Source organism: Molothrus aeneus, chromosome Z (assembly GCF_037042795.1).
Source record: "Molothrus aeneus isolate 106 chromosome Z, BPBGC_Maene_1.0, whole genome shotgun sequence".
Lineage (NCBI taxonomy): Eukaryota > Metazoa > Chordata > Aves > Passeriformes > Icteridae > Molothrus > Molothrus aeneus.
Window position 1 is genome coordinate 11,301,578 of NC_089680.1, and position 18,217 is coordinate 11,319,794.

Genomic DNA, 18,217 nt, shown 5'->3' on the forward strand with positions numbered 1-18,217 from the left:
GGTTGTCTGAATATTAAACTCCTTTGCCCATGAGAATTTCCTCAGAAGGCAGCAATTCTTTTTGCAAGCACTCTTGCAAAAAATAATTGTAATTAACACTACAGTGTAAGTTCAGGTTTATTGTGCTGTGAATGAAAAGAAAAAAATCTAATATTGTTCTGTGGTAAGTGCCCATAGGTGGTGAAACTGATGAAATCTGATTTCTTATGGATTTGTGTTCTTGGGGTTGTAATCACCTTAAGTCCATAAACTTCAAACTCTCTCCTTTTTAGCAGTGCCATCTACCCCTTCAGAAGGCGCAGCCTAGTCTATAGCTGCACACATGGAATTTGGCTGTTTGGCCATTGTCAGAGTGTGATTGTCTGTCTGTGCAGGCTGCTATCTCCTTGAAATACCAATTTTGCTTTCTATCTCACTACTGGATGCTGATTTCTTTCATGCAGACATGTAAAAACATAATTACAATTAAACCTTTTATTCTGTTAATTGGGTTAATATTGGTCAAAATGTTTTAAAAGTATTTATCGCACAGATAATTCAGATTAAAAAAATAAAGGAAAGAAATGGCTATGTGAGAAAATTGCCTGTATACAGATATCTCAAGAAGAGCTACATTAGAATTTTAACTGCTAAAATAACCAATTTGATTAGGAAACATGAAATAACTGTAGAACTTCTTTGGAGACTTTGTTCATTTCTATCGCTGTACCTTTTGGAAGAATAAAATTATTAGAATTTGTTTGTAGTTATAGAAATTTTCTCTTCATAGATACAGAATTTGCTAGCTTTTCTTTACCCCAACTATTCTCATAGAAGCTTTATAAAAAACAGTAGTTGAAGTGGGAAATAACCATTCTATAGTTGAAGTTTAGTTAGGAGACTGTGTGAATGAGTAGTTGTGACCAGCAGAGGGCTCCACAAAAGCATTGGAAAAACCCATGTCAAACTCTGAATGGAGATTGGAATAGTGCGTTTCACATTTTGTATGAGGATAGTGTGGGGGCAAAAGCTACACATTTACATTGCTAAAAATAGGGCATGGACATAATTACGTTGCAATTAGTATTATATTATGAAAAAGTTTGTCAGAAATTATTCATTGCTTTGGAGCAGGTTGGGGAAGTTCTTCATTTTGCCATTGAGTTGTTTCCTGTTTAACTCTTACAAGCTAAAATCACTCTAGCTGTGTTTTACATGAGACTAACCCAGCTGCTGTAATGGGACTGGTAGAGATTCTGTTCAGTCCTGGTTTCCCTAGGCTGAGGATACAGATACAAAGTGTTACTTTGTTGAACTATAAGAGCAAGATAGCATTCTAGATAATCTTTTAAGATTAAGATTATCTATATCTATCTATTATCTTTTAAGGGTAGATTATGTAAAAACCAGAGTTTTAAAAATCTACACTTTATACTCCATTTCTTTCAAATGGTATTGTGTATAGGTCATGCATGTGCTCGTACTTGCAAGAAAAAATTCTAAATGGAATCCTAGTGTAAACCCAAAAGTGCTTGTCTAGCTAGAAAACATACACAAAGACTTTTTGTGTGTGTGTCAGTGCCTGTTCTGGTTATAAATTCCTTTTAAGTCTGATTGGAGTATTGCTTATATTATAGTCTAATAGCAATCTAAATTACAAAGGTTTTAATGGAAGTGACTCTTTTTCTAGTATTTCTTGTGTGCTTTTTTGCCCAATCCATTTTATCAATTTATGTACTAATTTCAGTTTTTATTTTAACAGATGTTTATGTTCATATGTTAACTTTTTTTATCATTCTCACTTTAGGATGGCGATCCTTCAATAAGGAATGCTGCATCCTTTTCCTTGAGGTCACCACAGTCAGTCTGCTCTCCAGCTGGAAGTGATGGAGCCCTTAAAGGTAGTCTAGCAGTCATGTCAACTTATATTTCCCAGTTTTAAAGAACAGAGAATTTAAAGAACAGAGAAATTCAAGAATTCAAAGAATTCAGTTTTTCCTCCTGAGTTTTGTATTTAACTAGTACTACAGACTATGGCATTATGTTTTGGATGCAAAATTATTTTGAGCCCTGATCCAGAAGAAATTTCTGATGGTCCAACAATTAACCAATCATCCTTCAAAATAAAGCTCAAATTTATGGAGGACAGAAGGATTTAAAATCCTTTCCAATCTGAGAATTAAATTCCTTTTAAGAATCAGTTGCTCTACATAAGAAAAGTTTTAAAGGCAGCATTACGAGTATTGAAGCCTTAACGAGCTCAGAAGTGTTTTAATATGCAGCACTTGTCTTAATTACAATAATGAAATATTAAAAATATGAAAATAAATTAACTCAATACACATAGCATAAATGAAGCCTGAAAACTTTAGCCGTGGAGAGATTTAGGGTGAACTGTCTGTCAATTGAGAGGAAACAGAAAAAAATAATTCTTTATACTAAAATCCACTTGGTAAAGTAGGAGTTGGGACATATTCTTGTTAATTTTCTTTTTCAGTGATTTTACATTTACAGAGCAATAATTAAAAGAGATTATCAGGAGATTATCAGGGACATCTGAGTCAGTCTTTTCATTGCTTTGGAAGAAGGATGAAATACAATGGACTTAAATTTAAATAGGAGTTCTAACTAGGTCTAAGGAAAAACTTTTTCACTGTCAGGACAGTCAAGCAGTGGAAAAGGATGCCCATAGAATCTGTGAGTTTTCTGTCCTTGGGAGTTTTCAGAGTCAGGTTGGATAAAACCTGACATAACGTGTCCCTGCCTTACCCTGCTTTGAGCATGAGGATAAACTAAACATCTCCTGAGGTCCCTTCCTAACTGAATTATCCTGTGGTTCAGGTGGCAAGTGAGAAGTATGTGTATGCCAGGAGCTTCAGTATTTCAGGACGTCTTGTTCTAAAGGACTTCCCATAAGACTCATGTAAATGTGGTTATTTTTCATTCTTTGTCAAGTTTGTAGGTTTAACAAGGTTGTGGATCTAAGTTAGCCCACTCATATATGTGATTACCACTCAGTCAGACAATATTCTATTTTTGTTTGTTAAAGTTGCTGCCGATTCAATTGGCTGTCTCAGAACCCAGTTTTGAAGGGATAGCTTTTCAGACTATTTCTGAAAACAGACTGATTGTTCAGATTGTAATGTTTCAGCATTAGCATTAAAGTGCAATAAGATCTTTCTGATTTATCTCTATGTTAACTTTACTTTTCCCTGTGATAAATTGCACAACTCAAATACTGCTTCTAATGGTGTTGACATTTTGCCATCATTAAGACATTAATGAACCCTGATTGAGAGAAACAGTTCTTGATGCTCCATCTAGTATTTTAGAAATGCATGGAAGAGTTGTAAATAATTGCAGTGTTATTAAGAACATGGGATCCTCTACAGGGAATTTTTGGCCTATGATTCCTAGTGAAAGTTGGGATGAATACAAGTATTTATGCTGAGCTTTTTGTTGCTCTCTTATTAGTCCCTGAAAGTTTGGTTAGCAGGTCACAAACCTTGATAAAAAAATGTACAAAATACTTACCATTTGTCTGCAAGGACAAAAAGAATGGCAAAAGGTGTAACTAATCATAATCAGAGGGAGATTTCAGGAAGGTTGTTATAATGCCAGAGCTTTCTTATAGAACATAGAGGTTTGAGACATTTACCAAAGGTTACAAGACTTCTGGAGAAATGGAGACCATGATTGCACAGTCTTGAATTACCTTCACACTGAATGTAGCTGTCTGTGTGACAGAATCTAAATGAGAGAGAAGTTTTGTTTGCAACACAGACAAATATTTGAGAGATGACAGGACTTACTTTTGTGTTTTGGGTGGTTATTAATTTAATCAGTGGAGTAAAATTTCACTTTCTTTGTTCACTTCTGCTTCACTAAAGGTACAAGAGCAGCTGAAGTTTAATCCCAAAATTTTTTTGGTTTTAGCTATGGAAACATCTCTTTTCAAGCTGTCATCTGTTGCCAGTGGATGATTTTTTAAGAACTCATTCTGTGAATAGAGTATGGAGTATCATGGAGTGTTTTCTTCTTGTTGACCTCATGAAATATCCCCTGGATTCTATTACTGAGGATTGATTACTCATCAGAATATTTTATCAATTTGCTCTACTTTCCTACTGCTATGCAACCTCATATTTTATTTTAATTCTTAATTTTTTCTTGAGGAAACCTCTAAAGAGTTGGATAAAGGAAAGGCTTCCATAGTATTTTTAGTCTGCTGCTTTATGAAGAGGTGTGTTCATATAATTTCCAGTCCTGTTTCCACACAGTTGTGTAAATCCTTAGGAAGACATCTGTAAGGACTAGCAACAACTCTTACAAAATTATGTAATTTTGCACTCTTTTTCACAAATACGTTGTATTCCCTCTAGAAATTTTTAATGAATAATTTATTATTTTCTGAATAATTTGGAAAGATCCCATCTATTTTCTTAGGCCTTTATGGAATTTCTCCAGTCAGGTTGCACTATATTTGGTCTCTGAATATAGAATAGATAAGAAGAATTAGGGATCTTCTCAAATCTATAATGTAGACTTCAGTACTCTCTCTTCAATGCTACTTGTGAAGAAAAAATGCTGTCTTCCTTTCTCTCCTTCAAAAGAATGGCAGAAGAACTTTATTTGATAGCACCAAAATAAACATTCATTCCTGTTTCTTCCTTCAAGTCTAATTTTTTTTTATGCAGGGAGGCTCTGAATACTTCCGTTCTCAGGTAGAATAGCCAAAGCTTGAGTTTTTCATGAGGCATTTCAAACTCTAGGTAGAGTGGTGGGACTGTTCTCTGAAAACTATTGGAAGAGGGTATGGAAAGTGAATATAATCTGTCCCTAAAAACTTCTCAAATGTATGTTCTTTATCTGTCTTACATGCTATCCCTTTTAGGTTTGAATTTTAAATTAAGTTATGCTCTTTGAAAATAAATGTCATTGTTGTGTGCTAATCAAAATAAGTAGCATTTTCTTCATATCTAATGCAAAATTTGGTAAACTTTCCAGAGGAAGATTCTAGGATTTTAGAAAAAGCTTCAGGAAAGGACTTGAGGTCTTGCCATCTTTTTACATTCATGTTGGCTAAGCTGTAGCAGTACTACTCTGAGTAACTTCCATGTATTTTAAAATGCCAGTAACAGAGTTTCCTTGGCTTTGCCATAGAAGTTATTAAAATTCTTAGTGTTAGAAAGCTCCTAAGGCTTAACCTGAGTAATTTTTGTTGCAGTTAGTCATGATGCTTCATTACTTCTTTCCAATGGGCAAAGAAAAACAGAACACATCCTTTTTTTTTATATCAGACATTTACATATCAAAGAACATTATCATGTCTTTCACTAATCTAATCTACAAACTGAACAGCACAGTTTCTTTTACCTTTACATAAGTCATCATTTCTGAGCTTCCAATTGTCTTTGATGTTTTTAACTGACTTTTAATTGGTCTGCATATGTCTTCATGTTCTACTGTCCTTAGTCGTAGATACATCTCTATTTGAAGATTTAGCATGAATTGTCAGGAAAGTACTGAAGACTACTTAGTGTGATACTACTGTTGTACATGGGAGTATAGCTGCTCTTTGCTGATAACTTAGATTTATGCTGCAAGTTGTTTTAAGCATTCTACTGTATTTCTGTAGAGCTTTTCTGTCTTCCTTTTATGGTTTGCAATTCACAGATAAATTAGAAGTTTGTGCTTCTTGTCACTGAATTTGTTTTGTTTCAGAAAGTTATTCAAATTAGTCAAGAAAACTTTTGATTCTATTTTTAAAAGCAGGGGTTGGCCTCTTAAAGACATTAAAGCAGTAATGATATTTAGATTAATAAAATAGTTTCTAATTCTTTTACATGACAAGATATTAATGACAAATATTTTAAACCATTATTGTTATGACAGTGCTCTGGAAAGCTGCACTTGTTCACCTATACTCACTTAATTTTTATTAAGAAAAATTGAATTTGTGTGAGCATAGCTTCACAGCAGGGTTTACAATAATCAACATATTATTGTCTAGATTACACTAGATTAACACTCTTCAGCTTGTTAGTGAAATTATTATGAGAAGCTATATAGAAAGCCATGCTAGAGTCCAGATATGGCACTTAAATCTCTTCAAGATTTGATCATACTTTTTCTTAACAAATTCCTTTGGAATACCATTTCTTCATTATCTCAGTTCTTACAGAAGAATTGTTCTAGTGTGTACTTGAATCATACTGACTATGTGTTATAATCTGGGTAGGCCTTTACCATCTTTTTGAAGGGATTGTTCTTCTCTTTTTGAGTCTACTGGGGGCACAAATTCTCAAAGTGATTATTACCAATTTTGAGACTGCTTTAGCCAGAGTTCCAGGGTGAATTTGTCTGATCTCATTTTTATGAAAACTCCCATTTTATGTGAAGGTGGTAAGTAAGATCATTAAGTGAGGATAAAAAGGAAAAAAAAGACACACTTCATTTGCACATTTTAACTGCAGTCTCTTGAAATCTGTTGGCAATAGTGTGTTCCTTAGGTTCTATAATCACAAAGTTCCTAGGTTTTCCAACAGATATATGTCATTGTGACAGTGTGAATGCTCTGCTTCTCTTCTCCAACTTCTGCCCTTAGGAACTTGTTTACAGTGTAATTACTCATATGTAAAATCTTAATAATTTACATGCAGCACGTACACATTTCTTAAAGCCTCTCTTTTCAAAGGCTTTTCCAGTAAAATGTCTGGAATGTTGTGTCTGGGTTTATACACCAATTTGGTACCTATTTAAATCATGCTAGGAGTGTGGAAGATCACTTTCCTCTGGATTTAAAAAAGCACTTGAACATTCTTGAAGTTTCTCTCCAATGTGCTATGGACTATTAAACATTAGTCTTCGTTTGTTCTCTAGAAGTTTTTCCAGCTTTCATGCTTAGTGAATGACGCTTGTAGTGAAACAGGGTGTAGGATAGTTGAAAGGCTTTTGTCAATATCTGAGAACCTTTGCCTACAAGGGAGTTAAAGGAATAATAAGGTACTGTTTCCTGGGACCCTTTGGAACTTGTTATTGTACAAGTGGAAAGATAATAATTTTTTAATACTGAAAAATATGTGAGTTCTAACTTCCTTATAACCATAGTAAATGCTTTTAAACCATGTGGATCACAACAGAGAGTGTGATCAGTGGTGTGACTTTGCTGCATCATCTTCAAAAGGCAAGTGACGTGAAGAGGCTTAGAGATCATCAGAGGAGGTATCACAAAAACTTAAAAGAAGTTGTGAGTATTGTGGTGTGATTAGGAAGTACAGACAAAACCATAAGATGGAGATGTCAGTGATATATGCAATCTCCTAGACAGATGGTTGCTTTGTTTGCTATCCAAGCTAGTGATACACAGTGAGCAAGTAGAGCCAGGGTGAACAAACCAGAAGTGAATTCAAAACTTTATATTTTAAAGATGACTAAGTCTCTGTCAATGCAATTGAATTCTTTTTATAGTTGATTGCATTATATAGGATTTGATAAGATATGGTTCAAGAATCACAGAAAAAATTGTTTGGAAATTGCTGCAGCAGTTAATAAAACTTCTTCCATGCTTAGTGCCATCTACCACTAGGAACCAATAGAAGAACTAAGAAATGTAGAGAACCAGCCCTAGGTTTATCATGGGTGGTCAGAATGACTGCTGCTGGGAGACTAGAGAGGTATTGTTGATGGTTGTGTTTGTTCTCTGTAGAGACCTCATTTCCTATTATGGTACCTGCTTCTCAGCTATGTTTGGTGTTATGTGGTTGACTCTCAATATTTGCTGTTTAGTAACAATACAGTGACCTTCCTGAATCAGGGGAGAACCTCCTTTTAACTTGCCTGCTATATAAAGAGAGCATGCACAAAGTTCTTTTAATGATACTATCTGTGGAAAGTCAGCTACAGAAGGACAGATTTATTTTTCTCCTGAATTACTGCCCAGCCCTAGATTTAGATTCAAAAGTTGTCTAAATATTTCTCTATTCTAAAATAAGAAATTTGGTTATTTCCTAAAGATAGTTTCTGAAGTTTTGTATATTATTTACTGCATTGACAGCATTTTGTAGAACAAACCTTGTCAATCTTGGAATTTCAACTGGTTCAGTTCAGCAAACTCATCATAATTGTCTGTGTATCCTTTAAGTTTTGGCTTTTTTTTTTTCTGTTGTCTAGTCTTGGTAAAGGTACTTATTCTTAGACATATAATGGCCCAAGACTTCTCCCATAGGAAATACTCCAGACCGACTCCACCATTAATAGACATGACTCTCTCTGTATAATGGCTATAGTTTTCGTAGGATTATTGAGGTTGAAAAGATGTCCAAGATGATCTGTTCCAACCTTCAAAGAAAAACCATCATGTCAACTAAACCCTAGCACCACGTGCCATATCCAGCCATTTCTTGAACACCTCCAGAAATGGTGACTGCCCACATCCCTGGGCAGCCCATTCCAATGCCTACCCACCCTTTCAGTGAAGAAATTCTTCCTGAGGTCCAACCTGAATCTCCTCTAGTGCAGTTTGGGCTTTTCTTCTAGTTGCCTGGGAGAATAGGCTGATCCCCACCTGGCCACAACATCCTTTCAGGTGGCTGTAGAGAGTGATAAAGTCTCCCTGAACCTCCTTTTCTCCAGGATAAAGACCCCCAGATCCCTCAGCCAAGGGACTTGTGCTCCAGCTGTCTTCCCTTGCTGGACTTGTGCTCCAGCTGTCTTCCCCCTCTTTGATCATGCTCCAGCACCTCAGTGTCTTTCTTGTAGTGAGGGGTCCAGAACTGACCCAACCATTCAAGATGTGTCTTCACCAGTGCTGAGTACAGGGGAGCAATCACTGCCTTGGTCCTGCTGGCTACACTATTGCTGATACAGGCCAGGTGCCTTTGACCTTCCTGGCCACCTGGGTAGTCTGCTGGCTTTTGTTTGAAGTCTCAGAATGTGCTGCGTGTCCATTGTGTGATATCTGTTCAAAACTGCTGTGGTTTGTGGTAGGGTGAAACTGTTCAAGAATGCTTCATATTTTTCAATTTCTTTTACCTCCATACATAGGCATTGTAGATTCTGAGCCTTCTTGTTGTCAGAGGCTTAACCATCATTAAACATCTCAGAAATATGTGAAGTTATTGCTGGAACATGTTGTTTTAAAATGCAGCTTATAGGCCTTACAATCAAAACGTTGCAAGAATTTCCTTTAGGAGGAAGATATTTTCAAATACTTATTCGTAGTGCTGCCTAGGAGAGGCAAAACTTTACTTTTGTTTCTTCATTTACTGGATTCTAAGACTGTTCAATGGAATGCAGTGAAATCCTTCTGGCCTCCTCAAGTCTATTCAAAGATAAAAAGAGCTACTTTATCTGTTGCTGCAGTCTTACTTTTCAACATGAGAAATGCCAAATAATACCAAATCAGATATTGTCATATTTATCTAGAAAGTTAGGACAAGAGAGAATAAAGTCTGTCCCCTTTGTTTAGATGTGTAACTCTGAAAAATAGTAAGTGTTCCATTGTTGCAACTTCAAAATTATTCATTTAAGAGAAAAATCAAGATTAGATGTGTGTAATATCTCTTTGAAAAGTTCTGAGTTGCCTCTACTATTTGTAGAAATATCCTGCAGCTTCCTGAGTGGTAGTCATTACCATAAAAGAAATTAGTAGCTAAGGATTCCTGTTACACATTGCATTCAATATTTCAAATTACCCAAAGAAATGGTAGTTGTGGGGAGGAGCATAACAAGAATAGGAATCTGTTGAAAAGCAAGGGAGAAATCTTCTTAGGGTGTAGTGAGAACTTTGGTACTGGTGGTTGAGTGTGGTATCTGATTTGAGAAAGGGAAGTAGAGTAGTAGAACTGTTTTGAAAATTGGGATGAGTCAAAACAGAGCTTCCCAACTTTGTGGATGTTATTGACAGAATATGGATTTGTTGCTGAGGGCCAAGAAGGATTAAGATAAACACCTAAGATAAGCTATGTTCCTGCTCGCTGCATACAGAAGTTGTGGCACTTTCACAGAATGGTCTATGGAGACAAAAGCATAGCAGTCTGTGCAAAGAGACCATCAGTAAAAGCACACTTTTCATGTAAATTGAAGCTTCAAACAGAAATAACCATTCTGTTTTTTCACCTACGGTTTGGTACATTGTTTAATGATTTTTAACACTTTCAAAAATATGAAATTTAAGCTGCAGAATAAAACTGCTTTCTTGTTTAGTGGTGTTTCTTGAATGAAGCACACAAGGCCTGGATTCTGCTTAATTTTTGCTTCTTGTTAGAAGTGCTGACCTATGATGACCTGACCAGAATGACTGATAATAATATCAGTCACTGATGTTTCTGAAGATCAGTATTTCCCAATGGATGAATGGAATCTGCATGGTTGCTTTAAGAAGAGGAGTCTGTGTGTCTTCCCCACCTTCCCACCTTGCACAGTATTCCTTCTAAGCCAGAACTATAGCTCAAAATTATAACTGGGACAGGTTGAAAAGCTTCTTTGTTTTTCAGACTTTTTTTTCTAGGCTAACAGTTAAAGGAAGCTGATTCATTAGAGAAATTAGAACTTCAAATGTAATTAATTGGAGAAATTATTTAATTAGAAGTGTCCTCTCTTTAAAATTTCTGTAGATATCCTCAAATCCTGGAAAGAAGCAAATATTTATACAGAAGCAAAAATTTATACATTAAATAAAAAAGGAAGGGAGATAAGGCCGGGAATGGTAGAAAGATGCCTTTAGATAATTAGTGTTTCCTAGATAGTAATGAGTGGGGGAGGTTGGAATAAATTTACCTAAAATAAAATAAAGAAAATTCTAAAAAATTAACATAACTGTCAGAATCCAAGTTAAGGAGGTTGTGTATGTTTTGGTTTTGTTTTGGGTTTTTTTTAAATTAAAAATGTGTGGCTGAAATGGCGAGTGCCTATATACTGATCATTAAATCTTCATCACTGGACCTTAATAAGAATCTTTTTGATCTTTCCTTTTTTCTGCCATCAACTTGCTTTTGTTGATCATTTTCTAATAGCTGATATTCTGAACCTTAGGTACTATTTTTATTTATTCTTTTTTGGTGGTGGGTTTTTTTTGTTCCATCTTCTCTGAAATGATCCCTTCTCTACTTGCAGTGGATAGCTAAAATTCCTAGAAAATACACTGCAACTATCTAGATTGCATCTTGATCTAGCAATGATGTACTTCCTACCAATCTTATTTAGACCTTTTGTGAACACAGTTATATGTAGAGATACACATTAAAGGTATGCAGGTTATATTTAGTGTGTTTTTATATAAACATGAAACAACATAACTGTTCAGTTTTTCTGAATTATTATTCTAGGATCAAGACAACCTTTAATCCAACAATCTCAGCCTCCACCTTATTCATCACCTAGAGATGTTCCCCCAGACATATTGTTAGATTCTCCAGAAAGAAAGCAAAAGAAACAAAAGAAAATGAAGTTAGGCAAGGATGAAAAAGACCAGACTGAAAAAGCTGCAATGTATGATATCATTAGCTCTCCTTCCAAGGACTCCACTAAGCTTACATTAAGACTGTCTCGTGTAAGATCTTCGGATATGGACCAGCAGGATGATATGCTTTCTGGTTTGGAAAACAGCAGTGTGTCAGAGGGTGATATTCCTTTTAATGTGCAGTACCCAGGACAGACTTCTAAAACACCCGTTACTCCACAGGATGTTAACCGCCCACTAAACGCTGCTCAGTGTTTGCCGCAGCATGAACAGACAGCTTTCCTTCAGGCACAACAAGTGCCTGTTTTACAACAGAACACTTCAGTTGCTGCAAAACAACCTCAAACTCCTGTGGTACAGACACAGCAACAGGTTTCGCAACAAGGAGCTATAACGTCATATGATGAAGTAGAATTGGATGCATTGGCTGAAATTGAGCGGATAGAACGTGAATCAGCTATTGAAAGGGAGCGATTTTCAAAAGAAGTGCAAGATAAAGGTAAAAGGATTGTGTGTGTGTATATACACTATATATTATATAAATATATATATATGCATATAAACCCCATATATATATATATAAAAAAAACTTCCTGTCATTGTCACATAATTCAATTCTGTGTATGCAGTGTAGGTTCTTCTACGACATTCATCTCCATTCCCTTCCAACAATGAACTGTAATCTTTCATATATGCATACTTTGAATATCTGATATTCTTTATTTGGGGTCTTAATGGATGGAAAGTGAAATTCTTATGTTTCGAAATTCTTTTCAAATACTCTTACTTTTAACCATGAGACTGAATGAAGTACAGTTAATGTTGTTTATAGTTTCTAAAATCCCAGCAGTACCATAAATCAAAATTTATAGTAAGTTTTGACAGTTGTATTATTAATCCATGCTGCCTAATTTAAGAAAAAGCAGGAACATTGTTTTATCCCATTTCTATTCATATCCCCATTTGTATTTAATGTGAAGGAGATGTGAGACTAAAATCACATCTGTTCTGTTCTTTTGAAGGTAGCATAATGATTGGGTAATAGATACAATTATATTATTGCTAATGTTTGTTCAACTGAATATTAATTATTATGTAGGCATTAGAAGCTTTAGAGAACTACCATATATCTCTATGGTCTGTAGCACAGAACCAGGTAGGCCTCTGAAATGTTTTATCTTCACTTCATTAGGTGCACTTGTTGTCTTAATGGAGTTAATTGAATCTATCAATTTTTTTTTTTTTGCATTTCTCTTTCTTTTTCTGTTGTTAACTGGTTTGAAGGTCTTTGGTTTCAGATGTGGTTTATGAATTAGATAGTAATAATTTACCATAAGTATTTTTCAGAATCTTCCTGTGCACCATGTTTAACTTCTGAGCAAAAAAATGTTTTGTAGCATAATCCTAATTTATTAGATACTGTCAAGTAAAGTCTTGCAGAATGGAAAATGGTGAAAATTCTGATTTTGGAAGTTCTTAGGTGAAAATGGCCCATGTAGACTTACTTGCATGGAATGAATTTACTCACATTTTGGGTCTTTAGCATCAGAAAGGGTGCAAATTTTCTCCCTATTCAAAGTGATTTTTCGCTATATTTAGTGATGCCTGAGTGGTGAAAGGAAGAGAGAGTTTGTGCGTATTTGTGTGTGTGTGTGTGTGTGTGTGTGTGTGTGTGTGTGTTTGTAAACATGGTTGCAATACTAAATGGTGTAACTTCTAAGATGTTTCTTATTTGGTAATTAAATAATTTTTTTTTAGCAAAAACTATTTATGAATGTAAGGGGAAAAGGTGTCCTCACCACAAAAGAGATTTCTACTGATCTCTACTGTCTTTAATTTAATGAGATGGGGAATTTGTTTATTTGCTTAAATTTCTTCCATTAATCTTAAATTTATTGTTGGAGATCTTGTGGTTTTTGGTCTAATAGTTCAACAGCTACATTTATGTCCACACATTTAAGATAGAATCTCTACTATGTTTTGCCTGAGAAGCAGCTGAGAAAATGCACAGCAGCTTTCAAACACTTTGATCAAAACTAAAAATACACTTTCTGTTTTGTTTTGGCTTTCAGAAAATGTTGATCGTTAGTTGTAAAGCTTGTTTATGATAATTACACATCCATGATCAGAGCCTTGATTTGTTTGTTTTGGGGAAAGGAGTGATTTTGATGGACTGTGACCTTTCCTGTTCACTGCTGGTCAATAACCATCTTCCCAAATACAGATTCTGACCTTATGGTTTCCCTTACTTGCATCCTCTGATCTCAGATCTCCCTGATCTCCTACAATTGCTATAAATCAGGTACAAGAGTTGCTGCCCTATACTGGGACAGATGATCGCTATTTATTCACTTGTGCTAAGTTGCCCCTATGATAGACAGCAGCACTTTTCACTTTTTCACTCTGGCTCTTGAGGTTTCAGCCATAACTGCATAGTATTTAGTAGAAAGATTTTTAGCAGTCTTGGAACAGATTTCCTGAAGATGCTACCTTGGAGATATATAGTTCTTATTTTTTTGGTAATGCTTTTGCCATTGCTTCTAAATTTATGCTATGTCTAGAATCTGATACACTCTGGGATTGTTCTAGTTAGAGCTGTTTGTTTTTGTGAGGCTACAAGAGGAAGCATCCTCTATTGTTCCTATAGGAATATGTCTGCTAGAAACATATTTAATAACTTCTAATTCATTTCTGCAAAGCTGCATAGTGTATTTATACAAAGGCCTGGCATTTGTGCCTTTTTGTACATGTACTGTAACTTCAGATCACATTATGTCAGGAAGAGAGCGTGGATGTAGCAAGTGCTCAGTCTAATTAGAGTGGGACTGCATAGAGCCAGCTGATGCTTTACAATAGCAAGCATCCCTTTAGAGAACTTACTCAAAATGCTAGTGCATACTAAAACATGCATGAAAGCATCTTTGCTGCTTTTGTAACAGAGGCATGGGAATGCATATTACAATCGTACTGTGTTTTCTGTGTATACTCACACTGGCTTCCATAAATTACTTTCAGTAAAGTGGTACTCAACAGTTTTGATAGTAGATTAGTGGTCTCTTCTGTCCTTTATTTTAGACATGAAATTTCCACAGTTCTATACTCCATCAGAGATTTTCAAATGCTTTCTTTTTAAGAGAAAGGGTTTGGTTGCATAGGACATATTCTTCTGAGGTTAATAACCAGTAGTGTGGAAGAGTTTATTTCAGAAAAGCAGCAGAGATTTTGGGGGGACATTCTTGCTAAAAATTATACACCTTGTCTAAGGCAAGGTGTGGTCTGGGGTTTTTTTAATGCTGAGGTCCTTTTATTATATTTGGTACTGGTGGTAAATAGGGATTGGAGCCTTGTGGTACTTCTATTACTTTCTGTAACAAATCATTGTTTCTAATAAAGCTGTTAAAATATTTGGCTTCCTCCAAACAAAGTCTCTCAAAGTGGGAAGCAGTCTGAGTTTCAGAAGAGGAACCAACACAGAGGTTTGCTGAAGCACTTTCTTCTTTGAAAAGTGGCTTATCTTTCTGAAATCTGATTTTCATGCTTTTCATTTATGAAAAGGAATCTTTAGTGCAAAGATCACTAATCCAAAATCTGACAAATTTGAGCTACTGTGTGTCAGATATGCGTAAAGAGTGATTTTATAATATAGACTTCCTTCCTCATATCCAAGTGCTTTTTGTAGATATGTTTTTATAATTCTATCCTTTTTGGCTGCTTGGCTCTTGGAGTGTGTCCCCTTCATATATCATGATAGAGAGGTGCAAAGTTTAACAATAACAAGTTGGTTTCATCCTTGTTGTCTGTGTGGAAGGGCAGGAGTTCATCTCCTCTTTCTACTCTATCCTTAAGAAAGTCTCTCTATTGATTAATTTAACAAGTAATTTTTCTGTATCTGTTAGTGAAAGGAGATTTTGAAGATCTAGACATTTGGCACCAAAAGTTGCATTTTAATAATCTCTTACATTTAATAGCTTCAATACTGCTAAATAGTCCATGGAACATGGCATAACTCAGGTCTTCAGTTTCCATTGCTTCCCTCACAATGGCCTCTATATCCTCATCAGATGAAATATGTTAATCAATACTAGATCATATCTTCTCTTTTAAAAGAATCTGTAGTATTACAGATAGGTCTAGCTATTATTTGTCAAGACTCAGATTATCTGAATTGGAAAAAAAGTGATTCAAAAGGGATTTTAGAGAAGTGGATTGACTTTTTCCGTAACAATTGACTGGTAAACTGTCTTCTGCTCTCGTTACATTGTGATATTTTGATGATATAATTTCTTCAGAAAGGTAGTGAAACTTAATTCACACTTTCTTCTCTTCTAACTACTGCCAGTAGTCACACTTCCTGTACTACTTGGTGCAGTTGAAGGCTTTTGAAACAACTAGGGGTCTATATTCTGAACCAGTTTTGTTCCCTTAACTGACATTGTGCTTTGTTCACTTTCTGAATTTGACTACTCCAAGAAACTACCGGAATTCCTATTAAGTTTTAAAAATTGTCCTAGAAATTTCTGTTGTTCTTAGGCATCTTTTTTTCTTTTGGGAGATGAGGATGTTGAGAGAGAAATTTCATTTTGGTAATCTCAGTTATTTGCATTAACTTGTGCTTTGCCACTCTTCAGGTACAAGTTACTTATTTTTATATGTAGTTAAGTAATTCAAAGTTAATCCATCACTTTTAGACTAAACCTTTCCTAGAACATTACATTAAGTTCTTCTTCTTTTTCAAGATTTAAATCTGTTACAGAATTTGTTTGCAGATACAAAGTTTGTACATCATGATCTTTCATGCTTTTCTAAAACCTCCAAATACTGTGAAACAAAAATGTTTAACACACTGATGCTAAACGGAGCTTGCAGTCTTTAAGCAACACGGAAGAGGGAAGATAACCTTGAAAATTGCATAAAATCCCAGGAAGTAACCCATCTCTTTCAGATACTTTCTTGCAAATTGATTTAGCTTTTTTATTTTATTCAGATTTGCTATGTTTTAATCTGAGCTCTTCCATACACAGGACTGTGTAGTTAAGTTTTAGATTTCTTCAAAGATATTTTTGGATAATACAGCTGTGTTAACAGATTGAGGAGTTCTGCTTGTAAAAGGCAGAAGTTTGTTTTCTGGCATTTGTGAAACAGTAATCAAATCATTAACCATTTCATTAGGAGGCTAATATTTTTTTAACTTAAAAGCATTAGAAAAAAAGTTTTACTGAGACAAACCAACTTGTATATGTGTGTTTTTCCCTGTATATTTTACTCCTGAGGATCCATTTTACCCACTTCTTTGGAATCTTACTGTGGATTCTTTGAATTAGGAAGAAGTGAAGCTGTAATAACTTTATTTCCAATAATTGGATCAGTTAGGGGGCATTTGGATGCCTGCTGTGGGCTCTTCTTTTTTTGGTTCGTTCCAAGCCCTTAGCAGCAGAGACACACATCCCAAGAGTGTGAATCTGCCGGAGCAAAACTCTCAAAACTACAGTTGTAGGTAAGTAACCTTTTTCTCTTACTTTTTAAATTCTTACCCAGCTACTCTCCCTTTCTCCCCATTACCCATCTCCCCCATAAAATTCCCTAAAGAGGAAACTAATAGAAGAATACTATTAAGAATTAATAGTTTGTTTATGTCTAATTTTATGTAGTTAATTAATGAAGTGACAATATGTAATTATAACCAGTATATTAGCATTCATTTCCAAAAATATTTTGTAGGGGGCTTATTGCCTTAAAAATGGAGCTACAAGTAGTGATTTGTATGGTAGTCTTGCAGATTACAGTCATTAATACCAGAAGGTGAAGAGAGAGAGTGTGGAAGATAAATGAGTGTCTGTATAGTAGAATGTGAGACTTAGGTATCATGAGTTTTGTGTATACAAGCTTTCATTAGGTCTGCATTTTGTAGTGTGATGTAATAGATGAAACTGGCACCTCATATAGCTTTTCCAAGAAAACACAGCTTTGCAGCCTCTAGGTCCTATAAAAGACAGATTTTGTGGTTTTGTGTGTTCAGACATGTTTTAAGAAAAGTAAGAGGAAGAAGGATTCCCATTCTGTTAGAGGAATTGCAATGAAATATTGCAATGTTTACACCTATCTGTGAAAAGTTGCTTCCTTTTACAGTTTTTATAAAGACTATTATACTTTACAAATGAAAAATGTTTTTCTTTTAAAAAAAGGTAGGATCATATAATTTAATAGCATTTTTATTTATGCTCATATGTAGAATGAAATCAAAATTCCTCTATTTATACCGGGTTGTGCTTTACATATGGTAGTGCAGAAAACTGCTCTTGTAAGAAGGTGTAGGAAATAACTGAACTGTAGCAGTTTAGCAAGAAACCTTCTTTGTTTCTGCCTACACTGTAAACTAAGACTAGAAAATTCAATATAAATTGCATGTAATGTATACCCTTGATTGTACCTGTGGATCAGAGGATTTATGATACCATTAATCCAATAATAACTTACATTCTAGGACAGACATTTCTTTATAATGGATTTAAATCTTGATAAAGAAATGGCACGAGTAGTTAATAAACCCTATTAAGAGCTTAAGCCCAGCATTTCTGTAGTTCACAGTCACTAAGTTCATGCTGACATCAACTTAAGAAGACACAATATTTTTTTCATTGTCATGGAATATAAATGTTAATCTAGTTAATTGATGATATTTTTGAGTACAAGGCAGAACAAAATCAACAGCTGGAAGTGAGAAGGGAAAGTTACTGATTATTTCTTAAGTTTTCTGTCTATATTTATTTTCTGTCTATA

At 35.0% G+C, this 18,217-nt stretch overlaps 1 protein-coding gene across 1 annotated transcript in view; it reads left to right on the plus strand.

The window, feature by feature from the left end:
- NIPBL (NIPBL cohesin loading factor) overlaps nt 1-18,217 on the plus strand; it is a 147,214-nt gene that overhangs the window by 66,150 nt on the left and 62,847 nt on the right. The window contains exons 8-9 of the mRNA XM_066568764.1: nt 1,787-1,880; nt 11,307-11,939. Of these exons, the coding sequence (XP_066424861.1) occupies nt 1,787-1,880; nt 11,307-11,939 (727 nt within the window). The remainder of the gene's footprint in view (nt 1-1,786; nt 1,881-11,306; nt 11,940-18,217) is intronic.